This window comes from Cervus elaphus, chromosome 4 (genome assembly GCF_910594005.1).
Source record: "Cervus elaphus chromosome 4, mCerEla1.1, whole genome shotgun sequence".
Taxonomy (NCBI): Eukaryota; Metazoa; Chordata; class Mammalia; order Artiodactyla; family Cervidae; genus Cervus; species Cervus elaphus.
In genome coordinates, this window is record NC_057818.1 from 56021215 (window position 1) to 56043618 (window position 22404).

The following is a 22404-nucleotide window of genomic DNA, read 5'->3' on the forward strand; positions in this document are numbered from 1 at the left end:
GGTGCCCGCCCCCCCGGCCAACGCCATTGGTCTGCGTCCGGGGGCGGGGCTCCCGCGTCTTCTCATTGGTGGACAGTGTAGCGTTCACTCGGCTCGGCCCCGCCTCCGCCTCGACAGCTGAAGGGAGCTCGGGTGAACGGAGTTTGCTGCTGCGCTAGCTGATTGGCCTTCAACCCTGTCAATCCGAATCTTGTGGCCCCAGAGTTGGAGTGGGAGGGAAGAAGGTCGATAAGGAGGAAAGGAAGCGTGGGGAACGTGTGGTTGCCCGAAGAAGTGTTAAAAGAGTTTTGCAATCGCCTTAGGGAGGAGGCTCTGGGTAAAAGGAGGAGGAGCCAGGAAGCGAGAGGAATGGACGCGGCCTCGGCGAGTGGGCGGGGCCTAAAAAGTGACACCACGCCCCACCAGGAGAGTTTGCATATTTATAAAGAACCACCGAGATTTTTGGATGACTTGGCAGTCTAGAGGGGCCAGAACACTTCGTTCCTAGCGCGTTTCCGTTTCCGCTAGGATATTGGCGGTTGGTGAGCATCATGGCAACCGTGGTGAGTGTCGGCGTGCTGAGGGCTGAGGAGTCTCAAGCAGGGGGCTGGACGGGGACTCTTGGATCTTAGTGGAGAGGAGGCTGAGGACCTAGACTCCTGGGTCTGAGGAAGGAGGGAGCTGGGGGCCCGGGCTTCTGGATCTGAGGGAGGAAAAAAGAAGAGACTAGGATCCCGGCATCCTGGGTTCAAGTGAATATTTACGGTATCAGTGGTCATATCCGACTCCATCATCGTGTAGGAACTCCAACTTCCAATCCTCTGGGCGCAACCAGTGGCCAGTTCTGCAGTCCTTTGCCTTGAAGTCTGATAAGGGTTGTAGTGTCTTGGGCTCCAAGCCATACAACAGTCTTGGGTTTGTTGGTGGTGTGAGTGGTACCTGAGTACAAGGGGAAACACAGGAGGGGCCTGCCGTATGAGCTTCAGATCGTGGAGTTGCTTACCGAGTCTTGAGCCAAAAGAAAGAGTGTTGAGAACGCAGAGTCGAAAATGGCTGTGGGCACAGAGGCTTGAGATCATGTCATGGAATTGTTTCAGCTGTTTTCATATTCCCAGCACTTCATCATGGCATGCCCAGTGTGGATGCTCAATAAGTTATCACTTGAATGAATACATGTGAACTCCGTAAAGGAGAGACCAAGTATACTGGGTCAGGCCCCAAGTACTTTTCTGAGAAACATCTGAATAAAGAAAAGGATGTGGCCTTAGCTTGGAGGTTGGACATGGCTTCCTGGAGGCCTCAGTTCCCATGGTAACCCCAGTCAAATGGGGCTAGGATGGAGATGAGATGGTGCCTGTGGTGTGAACTATGACTCTGTTTCTGTTGTCATGGCAAAGGGGAGTGGATGGTGAAGTGGAAGAGGAAAGGGCAGTGGCCACCCTCCTGAGACACAGTTCCCATGGGTGTGGATAAAGTATTGGAAGTGTGAGGGGATGGTAGGGGCAGAGTTTTGTAATGACCTCTGTTTCCATGGGATCAGTGGGCAGCAGGGGGTAGGAGAGGCTTATGGTGAAAGGAAAGGTTTTGTAGGAGGCAGGTCTGTTTATGTTGGGATGGCTAAAGGTTGGGATTCCTGGATCAATGTCTCTTTTCTGTCTCAAGTAATGTCTGATAGGCTGTGTAGGGGTGAGTGGGAGTATGTTCTCAATCTTCTGGTAGTGGTTTGGGGGCAGTGACCAACCTCCTGTGAGGAAGAGTGGGCGGGAAGGGTCACAAACAGCAAGGGAGGAGGCATGTGACCTGAAGGTGATCAGGAAGTCTGAACTCTTGGTTCCAGAGAGAGGAGGGTTTTCCTTGGGTCCTATGACTGTATCTCCTCTCATTCTGGTTAGGAGACCTGTGAGCAGAAACAGGGTTGTGGGCAGGTGGCCAAGGAGTTGGGTCAGTATGCTGGCTTCTTAGACCTCCTTTCTGTATTCACCCTGGAGAGCCACTGATTTACTTTATATCTCCGGATTTATCTATTCTAGACATTGCATATAAATAGAATCATATGACAGGTGACCTTTTGTGTCTGGCTTCTTTGACTCAGCATAGTGTGTTCAAGGTTTACCCTTGTAGCGTGGATCAGAGGTTCATACCTTTTTATGGCTGAATAATATTATGTTGTGTGGCTACCCGTATTTTGTTTGTCTGTTCATCCACTGATGGATATTTTGGGTTATGAATAACACTGCCATGAGTATCTGAGAGGATCTCCCCTGGGTTCTTGAATTATCCCAGGCAGTGTTTACTGATCTCTCCCCCCTTCATGAGAAGGGATAGTGTCTGAGTTTGCTCTTTGGAGAGCTTGGGACACAGGAGGCCTCTGTACCTGCTTGTTGAATGAGCTCAGGATGTCATTCATTCAAACCCCAAACACTGAGCCCCGAGGTAAAGCAGTGAGATGTGTGCTGTGCCCTTCATGGGATAGAACATCCATTAGAGCCGAGAGCATTGATCCAGCAGTCTCTCTTATGGGTGTGAGATTGACCTACCAGGGGAGGTCCTTCCTTCTGCTTGGATATCCAAAGACCCTAGAACTAGCCAGGCAGGGGCTGGGGCGAGGGAGGGCCTCCCTTAATGACTGATGCTTGATGTAATTCAGTGAGGAGGGTGGGGAGAGCAGGACCCAGGGACCTGCACATGCAGAGGCCCAGTGACAGAGAGCTGGGACTAACAGTGTCATGGGGTCAACCCACCAGCCTTAGTGGGTGATTGCCAAGGAAGGGTCTGGTGTTTGGGCTGCCAGCCTGCCTCTGGGGAGGAGAGAAAAGGACTGTTTCATGGGAGGGGGGCAGGAGGGACAGCTAGGACCACAAAGTCTATACTGTTGCCTCTTCCTCCAACCCCAGACAGCCACAACCAAGGTTCCAGAGATCCGTGATGTGACACGGATTGAGCGTATTGGTGAGTGAGCGTGGATCCGGAACGGGCCCTAGGGTCTGCCTGGCCCCTGTGCCCTTGACCTAGCCCACCTATCCAGGACCCCCAAGAAGGGGAAGTCCCGCACACCATCCCCCATTTCTCCCCCCATCTAAGCAGGAAGGATCCTGAGTTCCAGAGCAGATCAGATTCCCGGGGGTGGGGTGGACTATTACCAGGCCCCAATCCCTCACACCATGCATTGACAGGAGCTAGCAGGTAACCATGTCTTCTGGTTCTTTCTCCGGACACAGGCGCTCACTCCCACATCCGGGGGCTGGGACTTGATGATGCCTTGGAGCCACGGCAGGTAGAGCCCAGGGGGTGGGAAGGCTTCTCTAGGGAGGCCTCAGGTGGAGGGGACCCAGGGCCCTGGGGAATGCAGGGACTGTGTTATGATCTTCCAGATCTTCAGCTGTGCTGTATTTATAAAATTCAGCCACACATAGGTCTCTAAAAGATGGGGATGGGGAAAAGCCTTTTTTTTCTGAAGTCCCAGCCAATAGTTTGGGCCTGAAGGTGGTAGAAATGCAGTAGCAGCTCAGTAGAAAGTCACCTTCCTTATATGTTTTATCACCTCCTACCCCCAGGCTTCCCAGGGCATGGTGGGCCAGCTGGCGGCTCGGAGGGCAGCCGGTGTGGTGCTGGAGATGATCCGAGAAGGGAAGATTGCTGGCCGGGCGGTTCTCATCGCTGGCCAGCCGGGTACTGGGAAGACAGCCATTGCCATGGGTAAGGCACTTCTCCAGGCAGTAGCTCTTTTGGCCTCACCGGATGATCCTCCCATGTAAGTCAGGGTCAGGTTCAGCCGTGTCTAACAGCACAAAATGGCAGTGGCTTAAACACTAAGGGTTTGTTTTGTCACGTAGAAGAATCTGAACATAGGCCAATCCAGGCTTGTTGAGCAGTCCTATGAGGGCTCCTACTGTCTTGCCTCAAGATCACTTGCTTCCATGTCAGGGACACCTCAGGTTGCAAGAAGGTGGCCTATGCTCCAGCCATCCCACCCATACTGCATAGAAGAAGAAGAAGAAAGGAATTGTAATGAGGATGTATCTCCTAGAGGTAGCTCCTTTTAAGCAGCTGTCTCAGGGCACCCACATTCTGTTGCTTATATTTTATTGACTAGAGTTTAATGACCACACTCTACTGCACAGGAGAGAGAGAGACATTAAAACTTTGTTTTACATTTTAATTGGGACCACTGCTACCTTAGTGAAATGGGTGTTCTGGAACAAAGGAAGATGAGCATTGTGTAGACAACCAGCAGTCTCTTTTGCAATCCATTAGTGATTTAAAAGCTTTTTACTCACAACTGTCCCTTATCCTTGTTGAGCTCTTATCTATCCTTCAAAACCGCACTCTGACATCTTCTCCTTGTTGAAGGTTTGCTGGACTCTTCTGTCTCCCCACTATTCTCATCTTTGTGCCTGGATTATGGGGCCAGGCAGTGAGACTCAAGGTGACAACTAGGTCCTCAGTTAAGAAAAAGTAACACTCATATTTGGGGACACCAAGATGATTAAGACCGAAGTCCTGACTATGAGGGGCTTCCAGCCTGGGGCAGGTGTTCGTGGACACAGTCCCGTACGTGTAAAGAGCAGAGGCAGCTTCTCCGATGAAGGGCGATGGGAGAGAATGGGGTAGCAGCTGTCAGGAGGGACATCCCAGGTGAGTTAGTACTGGAACTGCGAGTCCGGAAGTCTGGGAGTCCCCTGGATAGACAGTAGGGAGCACGATACCCAGGTGCAGAGTGTGGCATGCCTCTGGAAAGGGGACCAGGGAGAGTTGCCAGCTCGCACTGCTCAGGAGGGTTCAGTGATTTCCTGTCTGGGAGACTTGGCCCAGAGCTGAGCAGAGCCTCAGGAAGGGGAGCTGGCAGAGAGGCCCGGAGCTTGGAGTGATGGCAGGAACTACCCGCTGTCTGCCAGCCGACCCCAGGCCCCAGAACATAGAGGAGGCCCTTCCCTGTGCTGGTTCCAGGGCACGTGTCAGGGTCACGGTTGAGCACCAGGGCATGCCTACCCGCCCTCATCATCGCTCCTATGCAGAGATGTTGTCCCCTGCCAGCGCTTGTTATTTATGGTTCCCATTAACCAGAGGGGCAGGCTGGTTTGGGGAGCAGCCTAGGCTTCTTAGGATAACTTGGTGCTAAGCATTGAAGCCGGGATTCGGACCTCCACAGTCTCTCTTAACTTTCTCTTTCAGCCCCTTGCCTCCACCCTTGCTCATCTCCCCCAGGCCCTGAGGCTAAATAGCTCTTAGAGATTGGTAGGCAGGTCCAGCATGATTGTAGAGTCGTAAAGTTTATGGTCTGGGCAGCATGGGGTTCCAACCCAGGGCCTCCCAACATGGTCCTCCATCGCTCGCCTTCTCCAAGTCTCCCTGTCTGCCCTGCAGCACCCAGCCCCTCTCTCCTGCTCCTCCTGTCTGAAGAAGGAGAAGAGTTGGTTGGGGACCTGGTGCCTGGACCACCTACCCAAACTGCCTCCCCTCCTCCTCAGGCATGGCACAGGCCCTGGGCCCCGACACCCCGTTCACAGCCATCGCAGGCAGTGAGATCTTCTCCCTGGAGATGAGCAAGACAGAGGCGCTGACCCAGGCCTTCCGGCGCTCCATCGGCGTGCGCATCAAGTAAGCAGGAGTGATGGTGGCTCCCAGCAGCCTCGGGACGCCCTCTGAGGGATGCCAGCTCGTCCTGCACCCAGGGGCCCACAGGGGTGAGCAGTTCCTGAGGGCCCAGGCCACGGGCTATCTCCTTAGATCTGTTCTTTGGCCAGGGAGGAGACCGAGATCATCGAAGGCGAGGTGGTGGAGATCCAGATTGATCGGCCAGCCACGGGGACGGTGAGTCTGCTCCCGAGTCTAGACTACTCCAGGGGCTGGAGGGTGAGGGTGCTGGGTCTGCACTGAGGTCAGAATCCCATGGAAGGTTTGAGATGCAGCTTAGAGTCATCCATATGCCGGCAAGAGAGGGTCGGTTGAATTGATGGCAGTTTGTCTATTTGTGAGGGGCGCTTTGAGCTAAGTGGTAGAACAATGGAAAAGGATATGGAAAAGAACATATATATGTCTAACTGAATCACTTTGCAGTACAGCAGAAATGAACACAATATTGTAAATCAACTATGCTTTAAAAAATAAACCGAGCGGTGGAATGACAGAGGGGTCTTGAAGTTTCTCACAGTTAATTCCTAATAGTTAGGCTTACAGACCCGTTGGATTTGTAGATCCTAATACCTCAACTGTACTCCAGTAAGAATTAATTAACAGAACTTTCCCGATGGTCCGGTGGTTAGGACTCCGCAATTCCACCACAGATTCAATCCCTGGTCAGGGAGCTAAGATCCTATGTGCCGCTCAGCCATAAAACCAAGACAAAGCAGAAGCAATATTGTAACAAATTCAATAAGGACTTTAAAAATGGTCCACATCCAAAAAAAAAATCTTTAAAAAAAGATTTAAAAAACCCTAAAACTTAGCCAGCACCCCCACCCCTGCCCCTTCCTTCTGCCTCTTTCTGCAGTACCTCATAGAAATAGCCACCCTCACCTGTTTTGAGTTTCATTAGCTTTTATCACCCAACTGTGTATTCCAAGATTGCCCATTTTAAAAACTTCATGTCTTTTAAGTCTTCTTTCATAGTCTGGTTTCCCCTTCATCTCTATCTCTCTTTGTCTTAACAGTTTTTCTGTAGGTCTCTTGTTTTTCACCGACATAAAATCACATAACATAAACTAACCATCAACCCTTTCAGAGTCGCTCCTCCTCCCCTCCCACCCCACCTGCAGTCCCTGGCAACCACAAATCTACTTCCTGTCTTAATGGATTTGCCTCCGATGGAATCCGACAATATATGACTTTTTGTGTATGTCTTCGAGGTTCATCCGTGTTTGTAGTTCTCTGTTAAATATTAAGTTACAGGTGTTAATAAAATGCTAAATAAAAGAAAATCTAAAATTGCTTCAATCCATTGACCTGATGCATAGTCCTACCTTCCATTTCTGTGTATTGTAGGAACACCCTCCTCTTTTTTCATTAGCTTCTCATTTTCAGTGGAAATAGACTTAAAGTGAATAATTGCAGTCAACTTGCACTTTTAGCACTTGTAACAGCCTCCTAAGTTAGTCTTATCTATTGGCAATTAAATTTTGAATTTTAAAAACATGGTAAAAAAAAAATAAAACATGATAGAAGACTCTTTAAGTATAGGGAAAGCTATTCCCCAGATAATTCTTTCAGTTAGAGTTTAAAGAGATTACAGAAGAAATCCATGGATATATCCTCGTCAAAATGAACAACCAGGGACTTCCCTGGTGGCCCAGTGGCTGGGACTCTGTGCTTCCAATGCAGGGGGCCTGGGTTCGATCCCTGTTCAGGGAATTAAGATCCACATGCCCTAGCCAAAACCCAGCACAGCCAAAAAGGAAAACTGAAAATGAACAACCAAAACTCCCTTTAACTCCCTCCCCAAACCCACCTGCCACCTGTCCCTACAAAGGGAGCATCTCGCTATGGAAACAACTCCAGGAAACAGGTGCGACAGGACATGCTGGAAAAAGCCCAGACTTGGTGACTGTTTATCCTGTGGGGCGGGAGTGTGACATTTTGTTTTCTTAGCTTATCTGGTGGGGAGGGTGTGTGGCATTTTTGTTTTCCTAGCTTATCTCTTGGGGATGGGGCATGGCATTTTTGTTGTCTTAGCTGTGTTCTTCTGGGTTTGAGGTTAACAAAGGACCACCTTTTATATGGGTATGAAAAACAAATGTTAGAGTGGGACCCCCCCCTTGACCCTTCGGTGGGACCTCAGGTACCTGTTGTTTTTACAGATTTCCTCTTAGGTTTTTGTTTGTTTCTCTTTGGGGGGCATGTGGGATCTCAGTTCCTCAACCAGGGATCAGGCTCACGCCTCCTGCATGGGAATTGTGGAGTTTTAACCACTGGACCACCAGGGAAGTCCCTGTCTGTTCCTTTACTGGTTTTAATTTATTTATTTAGGCTGAGCCAGGTCTTAGTTGTGGCATACGGGATCTAGTTCCCTGACCAGGGATCGAACCTGGGCCCCCTGCATTAAGAGTACAGAGTCTTATCCACTGGACTGCGAGGCAAGTCCCCTTTACTGGATTTTTAATAACAACTTTATTAAGGCACAACTGACCTCCAGTAAGCCACACCCTAGAAAGTTTTCAGGATTTTAGGTTTTGACATATACATGCCCACAAAGCTGTCACCGAGGCTGTGACAGTGGATATCTTCATCAAGCCCCCAGCACTGCCCCATGTCATGTTGGTTCTGAAGCTGTGCTGGGGAGACATCAGGGCCCCCTCTAAACCCCTTACCTGTCACCCCTCAGGGCTCCAAAGTGGGCAAGCTGACCCTCAAGACCACAGAGATGGAGACCATATATGACCTGGGCACCAAGATGATCGAATCCCTGACCAAGGACAAGGTCCAGGCAGGGTGAGCAGTGGGGGCCACACCCGGTGGCCGGGTTAGGGGGCCTCTAGCTCTTCCTGTCCTCACCCCTGCCCTCCTTCCCTTGCAGGGACGTGATCACCATCGACAAGGCCACAGGCAAGATCTCTAAGCTGGGACGCTCCTTCACACGTGCTCGTGACTATGACGCCATGGGCTCCCAGGTGGGCTGGGCTCCTGGGTCCCCTCACTCAGGCACCAGCATGTTTCTCTCTCCCCCATCCCCCAGCGCCAACAGGGTCTGGATCCTCCTGTCACCCCAGCCCTGTGTCTCTGGCCCTCCTGGTGCTTCCCCGTACCCTCCAGGACAGCCAGGGACCCTCAGCTTCTTGGTTTCCGGGTCCTCCAGGAACCCCTGTCCAGTGCTCTGGACTGCCCGAGTCTTTATCCCTCAGGCGTGGGCTTTCTGCATAACCCCCATCTGGATTCCTAACTCCATTCCGGGGAGCCTGTCTCCCCTTGACAGCCCCCCGGGGCCCCCGCTTCATGCTCTTTTCTGCCCTTGTTAACCCTGCACCCCGCCCCGACCCCATAGACCAAGTTCGTGCAGTGCCCAGACGGGGAGCTGCAGAAACGCAAGGAGGTGGTGCACACGGTGTCCCTCCACGAGATCGACGTCATCAACTCGCGCACTCAGGGCTTCCTGGCGCTCTTCTCAGGTGAGGCCCATCCGTCCCACCCCCGCCGGGTGGCCCCCTCCCCTCCCCGCCATGCACCAGGACGGCCTGGCGTTTCCCTCCCCTCCATCCCTCTTTGCCGTCTTCCACTCTTCTCCACCTGTGGTTTGCTTCGTCTCTCCCCGTCTGTTGCCTCTCTGGGACGTCTCTGGCTCCCCGGCCGCTATCATGTCACCACTCCAGCTCGGTCTCTGTGTCCCCGGCGTCCCATCTCTCTCTGCCTTCGTCCATCATCCTCCCCCACCCCCGGCCCTGGATCCCTCTCTCCTCTCTGACACCCTGCCCCCCCACCCCCACCCCGCCTCCCACAGGCGACACAGGGGAGATCAAGTCCGAAGTCCGAGAGCAGATCAACGCCAAGGTGGCCGAGTGGCGGGAGGAGGGCAAGGCGGAGATCATCCCCGGCGTGAGTACCCAGGCCAGGCCAGGTGGGGGGGCGCGGGAGAAGAGGGGTGTGGGAGGTGGGTGTGACGCCCGCCCAATGGCCCCCAGGTGCTGTTCATCGACGAGGTCCACATGCTGGACATTGAGAGCTTCTCCTTCCTCAACCGGGCCCTGGAGAGTGACATGGCGCCTGTCCTCATCATGGCTACCAACCGCGGCATCACCCGGTGAGCCCCCGCCGGCCCCCGAGGAGGCCCCGGGAGAACAGGGAGCAAGTCGCTCGTACCTCACTGCTGCATAGAAATAAAGGGAACAGAACTTGGTATTTTCTCTTGACCTAAGGATACAGTGGAAAAATCCCTGAGGCAGGAAGAGTACCAGACAACGTAAAGCTTGGGCGCCTCTGCTGTGGGGTTTTGCTGTGCCCAGTTCTCCCTGCTGGCTCTTCCTCGCCTCATCTTCAAAAGTCCACAGGAAGGGAGAAGGGAGTGGGGGGCAGAGAGCTCATGAGAGCTGGGGGCCTGAAGGCTGCACCCAGCATGGCCACCTGGACCCGTTGCCCGGGGCTGCTCAGGTGCATGATTTCAGACTTGTGCCAGCTGAAGCCCAGGGAAGAAAGGGCGCGACCACCAGGGGCAAGGGGCAGGTTGTCCCTGGCTCTTGGCTCAGCATTTCCTCAGAAGGAGTTCAGGTGCTGGATATCGTCTCAGCCCCATCCCGTTCCCTTCTCTCGTCGCAAAACACATACTGCAGGGCCTGTGGGATCTTAGTTCACCAACCAGGGATCTAACCTGTGCCCCCTGCGTAGGAATCTTGGAGTCTTAATCACTGGACCACCAGGGAAGCCCCTTATCTTACTAATTTTATTTTTTGGCCATGCCACATGGCTTGCCACATCTTAATTTCCCAGCCAGGATTCAAAACTGTGCCCCCTGCAGTGGAAGCACGGAGTCGTAACCACTGGACCACCAAGGAGTTCCCTCAACCCTGTTTTCAAGACGGGGGACAGCTAGGCCCGGTGACTTCCCCACGGTCACATGTGGAAAGCAGCAGGGCTGGAATTTGGTATCCAAATGAGCATGTTTGTAGCAGCTAAAGGTCAGGCCAGGGGATCAGGGGCGTCACTTGTGAGAGGCTGCAAACCCAGTCACTCCTCATTATCCTGCAGATATCTTCCATATTTGTGATTCTGCTTACTTGCTACAGATGATCTGTAGCCCCCAAATCGATATTTGCCACACTTTGGCTGTCATTCACGGGTGTGTGCAGAGCAGGGAAAAATTGAATGGCCCACGGCAGACAGTCCAGGCGAGGGTCAAAGCAGGTGATGCTCCGCCTCCTAGTTTCAGCTCACATGCTATAATCAAGCGTCCTTTTCTTGATCTACTCGTTGCCACTGGCGTCACACTGTATGCTGTTTGTTCCTGATGATTTTGCACTTTAAAATGGCCCCTAGGGGACTTCGCTGGCAGTCAAGTGGTTAGGAGTCCGCACTTCCAAAGCAGGGAGCAAGGGTTTGATCCCTGGTTGGGAAACTAGGATTCCACATGTTGTGTGGAGCGGCCAGAAAATTAAAATAAATCATAAAGTGTCCCCCAGCTGTCGAATGTCTCTGAGCACAGCAGGGATGGGCCGTATGGAGAAAACACGTGTTAGATAGCATCTGTCGGGGACAAGTTCAGAGGCTATGGGCATGAGTTCAGCATGAAAAGTCAATAATATATACTGAGTCGGGTGTCTTTAAACAGAAACACCTGAAACCAGGCTATCTGGTGGCCAGACATTGTGACAGAGGCTGTCAAGAGCCTAGCCATGTGTTACTGTTTCCTCCAGGGGCAGTGGTTCAGTACTTGCTAATTGAGTGATTGCCCCCAAGTTATAGATCACAGCTCCCACACATAACAGGAATCTGCTATTTCCTGGCGCCGGCCACGTGCCTGACCTTGTGCTCGGCCAGGTGCAGTGGGGGTACAGGGTGGGCCCAGTCCCTCCCTTGTGGAGCTCTGGGTCCAGCAGAGGAGTGGGACCTTGATGCAGTAATCCAAGACCTAGATCTCTAGCTCAGACCAGCCTGGCTCCGAAGGGGGAGCGACGCAGTTAGGGGGCGGTGACGCCAGCCCGAAGCTGAAGGCTCAGCGGTATTTGGCCCAGTGAGTGGTCTGTGGCGAGGGGGTGGGTGGGATGGGGTGTTCTGAGTGTAGAGAAGGAAGGGCCTGGTTCTAGGGGCGTCACCCTGATGGCCCTCCCTTCCTCCTCCTCCCCAGGATCCGGGGCACCAGCTACCAGAGCCCCCACGGCATCCCCATCGACCTGCTGGACCGGCTGCTCATCGTCTCCACCTCCCCCTACAGCGAGAAGGACACAAAGCAGATCCTTCGTATCCGGTGCGGGCGGGGCCCCACCTCCCGGGCAGGACCAGGCTGCCGGCCAGAGGGGCTGGTGTCCACCCTGCTTGATGCGTGGGGACCGCTGAGGCCTGCGGAGGAGGTCACGGCCTGCCAGAAGCAGGGCTGGGCAGGGCATCTGAGCTGTGGCCTCTGATGGGTGGGCGGGGCTCTTTGGACAAGGGCGGGGCTGTGCAGGTGCCTGGCACAGGGGAAAGAGCCCTGAAAGGGGGAGGCTCAGGAGGCCCGAGGTTGAGGTCCAGCTCCTGCCTCGGTGGCCCTTCTCCACGTTCTGGGCTTGCGAGGATTGTTCTGACTCCTCATGGCTCGGTCCCTGGCTGAACACCCCCGCCCCTCCCTGCCCGCAGGTGCGAGGAGGAAGACGTGGAGATGAGCGAGGACGCCTACACGGTGCTGACCCGCATCGGGCTGGAGACCTCACTGCGCTATGCCATCCAGCTCATCACGGCTGCTAGCCTGGTGTGCCGCAAACGCAAGGTGAGCCGCCGAGTCCACCCAGCGTCAGAGGAGTGAGCGGTCCACACGCCACTCCCAGGGCTTTCCCTGGGCGGTTGCATTTAGTCCCAGAACTTAAAAGTTTTTGAAGGCAGGGAACTTCGGGCCCTTGGGTGTATTTCTGTGGCTCCCAGCCTGACATATGGGAAGTGCTGGGTAAATATCTGTTGGCTGCCAGTTGATGCTGTTAAGTCCATTTTACAGATGAAGAAACTGAGGGATGGAGTGGTGGGGCCCACAGCCAGGAGGCGGTCATGGCAGGACGTGACCTGGCCCCTGGGTGGGTCCCCCCTGAGGTCTCGTGTCCCCCATCAGGGCACCGAGGTGCAGGTGGACGACATCAAACGGGTCTACTCGCTCTTCCTGGACGAGTCGCGCTCCACGCAGTACATGAAGGAATACCAAGATGCCTTCCTCTTCAACGAGCTCAGTGAGTATCCCCATCGTGCCTGCCCCGGAGAGGGAGGAGGGAGCCCTGGCCCTGCCTGCTGGGCGGCTCTGACCACGTGGCTTTCCTTCTCCCCACAGAAGGTGAAACCATGGACACCTCCTGAGCTGATCACCTTTCCCCCTCACCCCCACCCCCGTTTTCTACTAGAGTTCTGACACTGTGACTTTGTATAAAATGGTTCTGAAACTGGACCCATCGTGTGTGTGTGTGTGTGTGTGTGTGTGTGTGTGTGTGTGTGTGTGTGTGTGTGTGTGTGCGCGCGCGCGTGTGTGTTCGCGCGCACGAGCCCCTAGAAAGACAACCCCGGAGTGCAGTTTGACGAGTCTTTATTGGGAAGGGAGGGGAGGAGCGTCTGCTGGCTCCGGGAGTTAGGAGGCATGGGAGGTTGAAGTGGGGCATCCTTAGAGGAAGAGGATGTCTGGGAGCGGGGGGTGGTCACAGGCCAAGGGTTGGGTTCTAGGACCCCCACAGTCAGTGCTGCTGAGGCGGCAGGGCCCGCAGTGACAGCTGAGGGCCACGGGGAAGGAGACCATTGGGTCCACGCCAGGTGGGCAGCCGGGGAGCCGAACGGAGGCGAAGCGCAGCTCGTGGTAGGTGCACACCCGCTGGGGCATGGGCGGCAGGATGGCAGGCAGCACCCGCTTCTGGAGGGCGGGGAGCTTGAGTGTCTCCTTGGGGCCAAGCTCTCCCCCGAGCTCCCCCACTGCACCCCACAGATCCCAGACTCAGGCGTCCAGGGGACCCTCTGTGCTCTCCCTCCCACCTGCCCAGCCCGTTCCCCAGGCAGCAGGCCACCCTTCCACCCCCAGTGCCACTTCCGGTCTTCTATGGGCCTGGCCCCGAGTAATCTGCCTGGAGCTGACGTGGCGGCACCCGCCCGCCCTCAGCAGCTCACCATGCTGGGGCAGTAGCCGGCGCAGATGCTGGTGGTGAAAGTGATGCAGACGGGGCAGGCCTCCTTCTCAGCTGCCAGGGTGGCGTTGATGGGCTGGCACAGCGGCCGCAGTGGCCCCCTGGAAGCCCACACCCCGGCCACGCCCAGCAGCAGCCACAGCAGCAGCCCCTGGGACAAGGCCAGTGCCTCAGGCCCAGCCAGAGCCCTCACCCCACCCCCCGAACCCTGCATACATACGTTCAGGGTCCCAGCTCCTGTGCCTGCCACCTTCCATTCAAGGATTTCCCATCCCCATCCCCAGGGACCCCAGACACCCCAAGACCTCAGGCCCCACCTGCTGTCCTCCTGCCAGCAGGCCTTCTGTCCTCCCCACACCCTTCTAGAAAGAGGCCTCCTTCACCAGGTCCCCGGACTTTCCCACTTCCTGCTAGCTGTGGCCTGGATGGAGTCGCAAGGGGCCCTACAGCCTTACCTGGAGCATCTCCATTCTTGGCGCCTCCCCTGCTGTGTTTACCTGGTCTTATACCTGCAGGCTGTGGGGGCGGCAAGGCCACCGGGGGTGGCAGCATGGTGGGGTAACCTGGACACTAATCTCCCCGGGGGCGAGAGGCAGACAAGGTCAGGGAGAGGCAAGAGTGGCTCCATGGCGCACCCCTCCCCCCACTCCCTGAGTGGCTCCCGCACCATGAAGCAGAAGACACCCAAGGAGAAGGTGACTTCACGAGACTCAATCCCCAGGTGCTAGGGAGGTTGTGGTGGGAGTATAAGAAATCAGATACTGGAGGCCCTCAGTTGTGCCGCTTGCCTTGTGAGCGCCTCTACCCATCACGAGGGGACCCGGCCGAGGCTGCAGCACCGACCCCTGACAATTCTCCGATGGTGATTGGCTGCAGCTTCAACCCTGCTCCTCCGGCCAAAGCCTGAATCCGACTTCTTAGGAGGGGCGTAGCTTCAATATCGGATTCTGTGGCCAGAGGTAGTGGGGGTCCACTCGCACCGCCCCTCCAAAAAGGATTCAGTGGGAATCCCACCTGCCCCACACTCGGGCCCCAAAAGCCAGGATGCCGGAACCAAACCCAGCAAAGGGCGTGACTTAGGCTCTTTAACTCATCGAGTAAGATAAGCTGTGCCCCTTCGGCAGCAGAAGACATGTCTTACAACCTCAAGGTACATTTTCCAGGCTCAGTCCCGCCCCCGCAATTGAGCGAATGTTAGATTCGCCCCGCCCAAGGGCCAAGATCTGGCTCGCCCTCAGATGGGCGGGGCTAGCCCCGCCCAGTGAGCCCCTAGTCACGGTCTTCCAGGCTTGGCCCGCCTCGTCTCGGGGGCGTGTCCAGGGCGGGGCTGGCTGGTCTGATTCAGACCAACTCTGGCTTCAAGCTGCCGTAGTTGGAGTTCTCGGTGAGGTAGGCATGAGGCACACTGTAGATGCCTGACACGGGCTTCCAGTGGGGGCCGCCCCAGGGCAGCTCCAGCGGGCAGAAACGGTCCAGCCGGCGGAGTGGGTGCAGCGGGAGGTTGTAGGATTCCTGAGCCAGAGTCAGCGCCCCTCGGTGCGGCACGACGGGCATCACTGGGCGACCGCGAGACAAGCGGATTTTCGGCGGCTGGGGTGGCCGAGAGGAGGACCGACAGGGCAGCTGCTTCTGGCTGTGGCCGCCGGCCTGGGGCGTCTCCCCGAAGTTTGAGGTCATCGAATCCTTGCGAGGATAGCTTGACAACTCCTTCCTGTTGGGTTAGGGTGGAGGCAGGATGGGGAAGGCACAGCTGGATCCTCGAGGACACATTTGTAGGAGTCTGGGACCCTTTAGGAGGCTTGGGACTGGGGAATTATCTGGGGACTCAAACCCCAAAGGAGGCCGGTCTTAGACCCTCAGGGCCATGCCCTCAGATCCGGAACTCCCTCTTGGGCCCTTTGAGGGCTCCTTGTTCCTGAGAGTTGACACTAAGTGAACCAGAGCGCTAAAAGAGGTTGGGGCTGGGTCTGAATTTCTGGTTCTTGCCCGCGCAGGGACTGAAGGCCGAGACTACTGAGTCAGAGAGGGGCAGTCAACGCTGGGGGGCTCGGCGTCCCACCAGCCTCTGCGGAGGTTGTGCAGGGGGACGGGGCCAAGCGAGGACCCAGGCTCACTTCGAATAGGGCCGAAAGTCCCGGGCCGAAGTGGTCAGATAGAGCTGATGGCGGTCCAGTATGCCCCGGTCAGAAATTGTGAAAGGCCGGCCGGCCAGCTCGGGGTTCTTGGTCCAAGGGATTAGAGCCTGAGGAAGATCGGGGGAGGAGGAATGAGCAAGAAAACCTTCATAACCCGTTCCATGCCCTGGCTGCCAGACTGAGAATTCCTCTTTGTTGGGTCTCAACAGCCCCTCTGAACCAGGCCCTGACACCCGCCCCCAGAATCAGAATCCTTGGTCAATTGCACGTCAGTGCACTTCAACTTCGCGCCCCAAGTCAAAACCCTTACTAGCCTCACCTCCAAAATCCAAGTATTCTGCCCGCCAAGTCCCCAGTCACTGAAAGACCTCCCTGGCTCCTCCCCTAGACTGGTCCCGCGGCTGGAATTCAGCAGAAACCATTCCTCCTTACTTTACCCTAAGAGGAGAAGCCAGCCTTTTCTCCGGTACCAAACCCGCCTCAGAATATTCGAGCTCCGCCTACGAGTACTTTAGGCTGCGTAGCTCCGCCCCTAGCTCCTAGGCCCGCCCCAGGATTTACTAGACCCGCCTCAGAGCTGGGCTTTTGGGTTTCCAGTCCCCGCCTCCTCCTGACTCCGCTTGCACAGTGCCAACCCCCTCCCCTAGTCTAGGCAACTTCAGATTCGGTCCCATTCTTGCGCCCCTGGACTTAGAATTTCTTCTGACCCGGCGCTAGGGTCTCAGCCCGGTTCCTAGCTTCTGAGCTCCCTCCCCCCGCCCTAGGCACTCAAAGTTCTGCCAGATCCTGCCACTGCGGTTCTCCGCTACCTGGGAAGGGCCCCCTCGGTGGTGGTCTGCAAGCTCTAGGGGCTGGGACCCGAAGTAGGAGGTGGGGCCCCGGTCCAGGTCGGGCCAGCCGCCGTACTGCGCCTTCGTCTCACTGCACTGGTGCTTGGTGATCAGAGGGAGGCGCCAGCCGCGATGTCTCAGCTGAGAGAAGGCGAGGCGGGGACCCAGCGTGAGGGTGCACGGGATTCCAGCGCAGCCCCCAGCCCTGTCTACCCCGGACCTGGGCATCCCGGAACCTTACTTTTCCCCCTAAATCCTTGATCCCCACAGTCCGGGTGGGGTTCGCAGGTTCTGGGGCCTTGGGCTGTGCGTAGGGCCCTCCGTGGGTCTTAGGCACGAGAGCTGAGCCCGAGGTTGTCTCCCATCTGCTGATGACCTCGTCGAAAGCCCAGACATGCAAGTCCTGCTTTGCGGCTGGGGGCAGGGGCTCCGCGACCGTGGACTGAGCAGAAGGTGCGGGCCGTCAGCTGAAAGGACTCAGGAATCTGGTCAGCTCCCAGCCCTTCCTCCCGCCAGTTCCAGGCATCCGGGTTCGCTGGCGCCTCCTTTCTCGGCCCCAGACCCTGAGACCCTCCTCCTTCGGTCAGACAGGAGTGGAAGCCCCAAATCGCCCAAATCCAGCAAGTGTTTGGATCCCCAGGCTCCTCCTTGAGTCTGGGACCCCAGTCTCCTCTTGGCCAAGAGGCTAGGGTCCTCTCACCTGCACAGTGGGCGGGGGGAAGGACACGGGCGGGATAAAGTGGTGGGCGACGCCACTGCTGGTGAGATGCCAGTTGGGCCAGTTGGGCACCTCGGTTCCAGAGATGGGGGACCATGGGGGACCGTAGCGCAGAGCTAGGGTCCGACCCGCCATGGTCCCACTCCTGCCCCGTAGCTTAGCAGGAGCAGGCTTGTTGTTGCTGTCGCCCCGGGTGACAGAACCCGCCCACCCTGAAGGCAGCCAATGGAGGGCCTATTAGTGTATGGCTGGATGGATAGAGTAAGAGACCCAGGCTTGGAGGAACAGGACTTTTGAGAGAGTGCAGAGTCCCCAAGGGGACAAAAGCTCAGAAAAATGGTGGAGGGAGACCCAGAGGGAGAGGAGGGTAGGAAGTGGGGGGAGGGAGGGGAATAGAAATTCAGAGTTTAGAATCTGAGACCCAGAGACCGGACAGCAGAGAGCGAGGGGCTGAGACCTGGGGGCGTGTCAGAGACCCAGAAATAGAGAAACAGAGTGGAAGGAGGACAGAGTCACCTAGCACATCAGGGAATCCACGAGAAACACTGCCCCCCCCCCTTTCCTATAAGGTCCCAGCCTTCTTAGCTACCTCCTTCCTCTGCCAGGACAGCCCACCTCCAGCGGCAGAGGGGGGATGGGGGTGAGGGGGTGGGTAACGATTTCCAGACTTCCCCGGGGCTCGCCCTCCCTCGCTGTGTGCGCTGAAGGAGTCAGCATCAGCTTCGACTTCTTCTGTCCTGCCTGCCTTTGATTTGGTTGAAAACTTCCACCTGGGTATGGGGGTGGGCGAAGAGGGAGGGGCCCAGAGGGAAATACTTAGCAATAAAGAGGGGGATGTGGAAAGAGTTTTGATGAATGAGAAAAATACATACAAGAGTGAGTGAGAGACAGCGAGTGAGAAGCAGGGACAGAAAGAGAGCTAGTGACCCAGAGATTATGGGACAAGAATTTAGACAGCAACAGCAAAGGAGGTGGCAGAAGAGAGCGGGAACCACAGACCTAGAACACAAGATGTAGAAACAAAGGCAAAAATGCACGTGTGCATGTGCGCAAGTGTGCACATGTGTGTGGCTATGGAGTGGTAATATATGAATGGGTGTTCTGAGGGTGTGGGGTCTACCTCTGAGTTCTCTTGTCTGTTCCTCACTTTAAAACCCTTTTGATCAAAGCCTCTGCCTCCTTAGTCCCCATTTTCTTCCTACCAACCCGTTCTTCAGACAGGGGAAACTGAGGCTGCCTTCTGCGGCTGCCCCAGGATTCCACAGACCCCTCATTCAGGCTTCTGGGGCCACTTATCCTATTGGATTTTCCTGGCTCATTCTAGACTGATGAGCATCCAAATCTCCCCTGATCTCAGCCAGGGGGCAGGTCAATTGGTCAAGACCACATGTCCTACTCAAGCTGGACAATGATAAGGTCTATTTCTTTCTGAGTATATTGCAAAGGCTGGGACAGGGAAGGGGATGGAAACCTGACTCCAACTCCCCACCAAGGCCAAAATCTTAAGCATCCTGACCTCTGGTCATTCAACCTTGCTTGTACTCCTGTCATAGGTAGCTCACTACCTCAAAACAGAGCATTCTAAGCACTTGCCCCATCTGACCAAATAAGATTTCTTATTGAACCCCAGCTCCCAACTAGTTGCCTACATGTTCCAGTTTTTATAAACCCCCCCACACAGTTTTATAATCCCCCCAAGTATCCCCTCCTTGTCAGTCTCTTCAGGTTGGACAAGGTGATGTCCTTTGAGATCACCTGGTCAGCAGCTTAGAAGCTGAGGAACTCCAATGGTCAAATCCACCAGAGTTGATCTGACAAGTTGTATTAGAGTTCATAAACAGTAGACACTCAGAAAATATTGGCTATTATCATCATCGTCATCAATTTTACCCTCAAGTTCATCCAGGAGAACTCCTACTCATCTTTCAAAACCCCATTTGGTTTCACCATCTGTCTTTCCCAGAATGAGCTCTCAAAACCAGAGCATTGTGATTTTTCTTGTGACCATTTGACAAGTTCCCAGACTGAGGCCCAGAGCAGCCAGGCTACTCCTGAGGTCTTTCAGTATCCAGCTCCTTCTTCCTCTACCTGCCCAGTTCCTGGGCCTGGCTCTCAGGCCCGGCCAGTCCGGCTGAGGAGCGTGCAGACACAGGCGGTGTCAATTCGAATCCATCGCCAGCCCACACGGCCCTGGGCATCGGTGGTCAATGCCCGCACGTAGGACTGCTTGGCCTTACACTCAGACACCCAGTGCCTCCGGTCCACACCCCGGCAGCCTCCTCCACCCCCACCAGGGCCACCTTCCCCAGCGCTGGCAGCCTTGCAGCGGGTTTCAAAGAAGTACTGGCGCAGGGGACTGCCACCAGCCGCAGGCACCTCGCCCAGCACCTCCACCTCGCGCCCACGCAGATCCACAGCAGTCCGGCGGTCTGTCACCCAGCCGCTGACTGCGTCACACACGGCCAGCTCTCCACGGCGACTGGCTGGTGCTGTCTCGCTCACCCCTCGCCGGCTGCGGTTAGCTGGGCTGCCGGCTGGCTCCCCAAAGGCCCCAGACTCCAGCAGAAAGAGCAGAGGGGGCCCCGTGGGAGTACCCCTGGACAGGGCCACCCGGGGGGACAAGAGGTCCCACTCAGGGGCTGGAAATGGGGGCAGGGGTGAGGGTGGGGCGTGGGGCTCCATCGGGACACTGGGGAGGAGGAAAAGCAGGAGGATGGGGAGGGAACCTGAGAGGCGGGGGAGCATCTCGCTGAGCACCTGAGGATAGAGAGAGGGAAGCTGGAATTAGGAGGATGATAACTTCATGGGGGGACACATGGCGACTCCAGGGGCATCTGCATGACAGAACCACAGGTTCTAGAAGCTTGGAGGACCCCTATACTTTAGGACTTTGATAATGCCCAACCGCTAGGTTAATCATAATTATTCTACTATGAGTATGAATAATAGCCAATAAAGGGGGAAATATAGGCTCAGAGAGGCTAGTAACCTGTACCAGGTTACACAGCCAGCAAATGCCAGAGGTGGGACTCAAAACATATCCTAGCAACTCCACTCTGCCATCTTGCCTCTACAACCCCAAGGAACCCTATGTCCTGCAGCCTGGATGAGGTTTGAAGTTCCAAAATTTCTGAGAACGGTCATGCCCTGGAATTCCAGGGAGACCCAAGTTCAGCTTAAAACTGCCTGTAAGACGGTAAGACACTTCCTCCCAGGTGAGGCTTTGGTTTCCCTATCCATGAAATTGGGCCAGGGCTGGGAGATGCTGGTGGGGGCATAGATGCTGCAGTTTCTCTAGAACATTCTGGAAGCCTGTGGGTTCTGGGAAAAGACTGAGAAGCAGTGCGTGGTTACCGGACCTGTCAGCACCTCCTCCACCTCCGAGCTCTGGGGCTGGGGGCCCCCAGGCTCCGGGGGGCCCCTGTTGGGGACACAGGTGGCCCCCTCCTTCCTGACATCTCAGGAGAGGGAGGGGGCAACCACCTAGGGGAAGAAGGGAACAGGCAGGTTAGACAGGCAGCGGGGGAGGGGGCCTGAACCCCTGAACACTCCACTTCTCAGTGTTCCTCTGAAAGTGTAGGGGACCAAGAGTCAAGGCTGCAGCCCCTCCCAGAGGCCCCTGCTCTGCCCAGGTGATGGCTCCTGGATGGAAAGCAGATGGGGGGAGGAGAGGCTGAGGATGAAGGAGGCTGGAAAAGATTACATCCTCCTCAGCCCATTCATCTCCAAGACGGGGCGGGGGCGGGGCTGGCCTGGACACCCGGGTCCCCGAGGGCCCACACTTAAGAAGCCCTGGGTCCCCCTGGCTGCTTCCTGGAATGTTCTCTGCTCACAGGACAGGCCAGGGCCCGTTCAAGACGTCTACTGCACATACCTGGAGTGGCTGCCTGCCCTGGCTGGGAGATGGGGAAGTGAGAAGGGGAAAGTGTGAAGAGGTGTACATGCTGACCCAGCCAGAGCCGGGAGCGTGGGTTCCCAGCTGCTTCCTCCCTCAGACCGGGAGTCCTGGTTCCCAAGTGCCTTCTTCCTCAGACCTGGAGTCGTGGGTGCCAGCGGCCCCCACCCCATCCTTTGCAGGAGTCCAGGCTCTTGCCCTCTCCTCGCTCAGACCCCAAAGCCCCGTGCCCCAGCCTTCTCCTCCTTCAGGAACCCAGGTCGCCAGCTGCCTCCCTCAGATGCAGGAGTCAGGCGCCCCAGACCCCTCTTCCCTCGGACCCAGAAGTCTGGACCCCCAGTCCCGTCCTCCTTCAGACCCGAGAGTTCTGGGGTCCAAGCCCATCCTTCCCAGGCACTCAGAAGCGCGGACTCCCCGGCCCCTCCTCTCCCGGGAAGTTTAAGCCTGGGGGTCGGGACTCCTGAGACCGCGCTGGGGGTCGCGGGCTGTCGGTCTCAGACTCTTCCCTCCTGCCTCAGTTTCCTCCGCCAAACCCCGCCCCCGCCGGCCCCGCCCCCGTCCCTCCCTACCCGGGGGCCGGGCGACCCGGACGCCGGAATCCCGGGGGAGGAGGCGCGGAGGCGCTTACCTGGGGCGCCCTCCTCGGCTCCCCCGGCCGTCTCCGGCGCGGCGGCGGCTCCTCCTCCTGCTCGCTGGCTGTAGGGACGCCCGCTCGCCCGCCGGCTCCTCGCTGCACACGCTCCGGAGGGCCCGGGTCGGGGGCGGGGGCGGGGCGGCGCCCGACGGCGGAGGAGGGGCCGGGGGATCCCGCCTTCCACACGCGTGCCGAGACCTCGGAAGCAGGCCTGGCTCGCTCAGCCCTCAGCCCGCCTCAGTCCCAGGAGGCCAGGCGCCAGCCCCCACCTCCCTCCCTTCAAACTCGGGAGCCCGGGTCCGCAGCCCCCTCCTCCCCGCGGACATGGGAGTCCGGACCCCCACCCCTCCTCCCGCAGACGCCGGGAGTCTGGGCCCCCAGCTTCCTCCTCCTTAGGACACCCCCCGCCCAGCCCTTCTTCCTCAGCTCCAGCCCCCTCCTCCCGCAGAC

At 56.6% G+C, this 22404-nt stretch overlaps 4 protein-coding genes across 5 annotated transcripts; 1 reads left to right on the top strand and 3 right to left on the bottom strand.

Moving 5' to 3' along the window:
- The first annotated feature begins 154 nt into the window (after positions 1-154).
- Positions 155-13021, top strand: RUVBL2 (RuvB like AAA ATPase 2). Its single transcript, XM_043899757.1, has 15 exons — positions 155-542; positions 2874-2928; positions 3198-3253; positions 3534-3675; positions 5448-5577; positions 5724-5790; positions 8297-8403; positions 8489-8582; positions 8954-9077; positions 9407-9501; positions 9588-9706; positions 11744-11863; positions 12232-12361; positions 12695-12809; positions 12908-13021. Exons 1-15 carry the CDS (start codon positions 531-533, stop codon positions 12931-12933), a joined length of 1392 nt encoding a protein of 463 aa, XP_043755692.1. The 5' UTR covers positions 155-530; the 3' UTR covers positions 12934-13021.
- Positions 13022-13139: 118 nt separating this feature from the next.
- Positions 13140-14319, bottom strand: LOC122692308 (lutropin subunit beta). Of its 2 annotated transcripts, XM_043899763.1 has the most exons (3): positions 14198-14319; positions 13726-13893; positions 13140-13474 (listed from the first exon to the last, which is right to left on the bottom strand). In XM_043899763.1, the coding sequence occupies exons 1-3, from the start codon at positions 14210-14212 to the stop codon at positions 13232-13234; spliced, it is 426 nt and encodes a 141-aa protein (XP_043755698.1). In that variant the 5' UTR covers positions 14213-14319; the 3' UTR covers positions 13140-13231. The 2 variants fall into 2 exon arrangements, with proteins under 2 accessions (XP_043755698.1, XP_043755697.1); XM_043899762.1 differs by lacking the exon at positions 14198-14319 and having other exon boundaries at positions 13726-13988.
- A 747-nt stretch (positions 14320-15066) lies between these two features.
- On the bottom strand, positions 15067-19167 carry LOC122692306. Its single transcript, XM_043899759.1, has 5 exons — positions 17408-19167; positions 16949-17149; positions 16687-16848; positions 15857-15984; positions 15067-15453 (listed from the first exon to the last, which is right to left on the bottom strand). The coding sequence occupies exons 1-5, from the start codon at positions 17558-17560 to the stop codon at positions 15084-15086; spliced, it is 1014 nt and encodes a 337-aa protein (XP_043755694.1). The 5' UTR covers positions 17561-19167; the 3' UTR covers positions 15067-15083.
- A 128-nt stretch (positions 19168-19295) lies between these two features.
- Positions 19296-22341, bottom strand: NTF4 (neurotrophin 4). The gene is made up of 3 exons (XM_043899760.1): positions 21949-22341; positions 20785-20908; positions 19296-20182 (listed from the first exon to the last, which is right to left on the bottom strand). Exon 3 carries the CDS (start codon positions 20168-20170, stop codon positions 19538-19540), a length of 633 nt encoding a protein of 210 aa, XP_043755695.1. The 5' UTR covers positions 20171-20182; positions 20785-20908; positions 21949-22341; the 3' UTR covers positions 19296-19537.
- Positions 22342-22404: the final 63 nt, after the last annotated feature.

What these genes read in the sequence shown, in the direction of transcription:
- RUVBL2 (XM_043899757.1), top strand. An exon ending in ATGACGCCATGGGCTCCCAG is followed by an intron (nt 8,583 to 8,953) that starts GTGGGCTGGGCT and finishes CCGACCCCATAG; the next exon opens with ACCAAGTTCGTGCAGTGCCC. An exon ending in TGGTGTGCCGCAAACGCAAG is followed by an intron (nt 12,362 to 12,694) that starts GTGAGCCGCCGA and finishes GTCCCCCATCAG; the next exon opens with GGCACCGAGGTGCAGGTGGA.
- LOC122692308 (XM_043899762.1), bottom strand. Translation starts at nt 13,956, where the DNA reads ATGCAGGGTTCGGGGGGTGGGGTGAGGGCTCTGGCTGGGCCTGAGGCA. An exon ending in CCGGCTACTGCCCCAGCATG is followed by an intron (nt 13,475 to 13,725) that starts GTGAGCTGCTGA and finishes CCCGCCCTCCAG; the next exon opens with AAGCGGGTGCTGCCTGCCAT.
- LOC122692306 (XM_043899759.1), bottom strand. Translation starts at nt 17,560, where the DNA reads ATGGCGGGTCGGACCCTAGCTCTGCGCTACGGTCCCCCATGGTCCCCC. An exon ending in TCAAGGATTTAGGGGGAAAA is followed by an intron (nt 16,849 to 16,948) that starts GTAAGGTTCCGG and finishes GCCTTCTCTCAG; the next exon opens with CTGAGACATCGCGGCTGGCG. An exon ending in GACTTTCGGCCCTATTCGAA is followed by an intron (nt 15,454 to 15,856) that starts GTGAGCCTGGGT and finishes CTAACCCAACAG; the next exon opens with GAAGGAGTTGTCAAGCTATC.
- NTF4 (XM_043899760.1), bottom strand. Translation starts at nt 20,170, where the DNA reads ATGCTCCCCCGCCTCTCAGGTTCCCTCCCCATCCTCCTGCTTTTCCTC.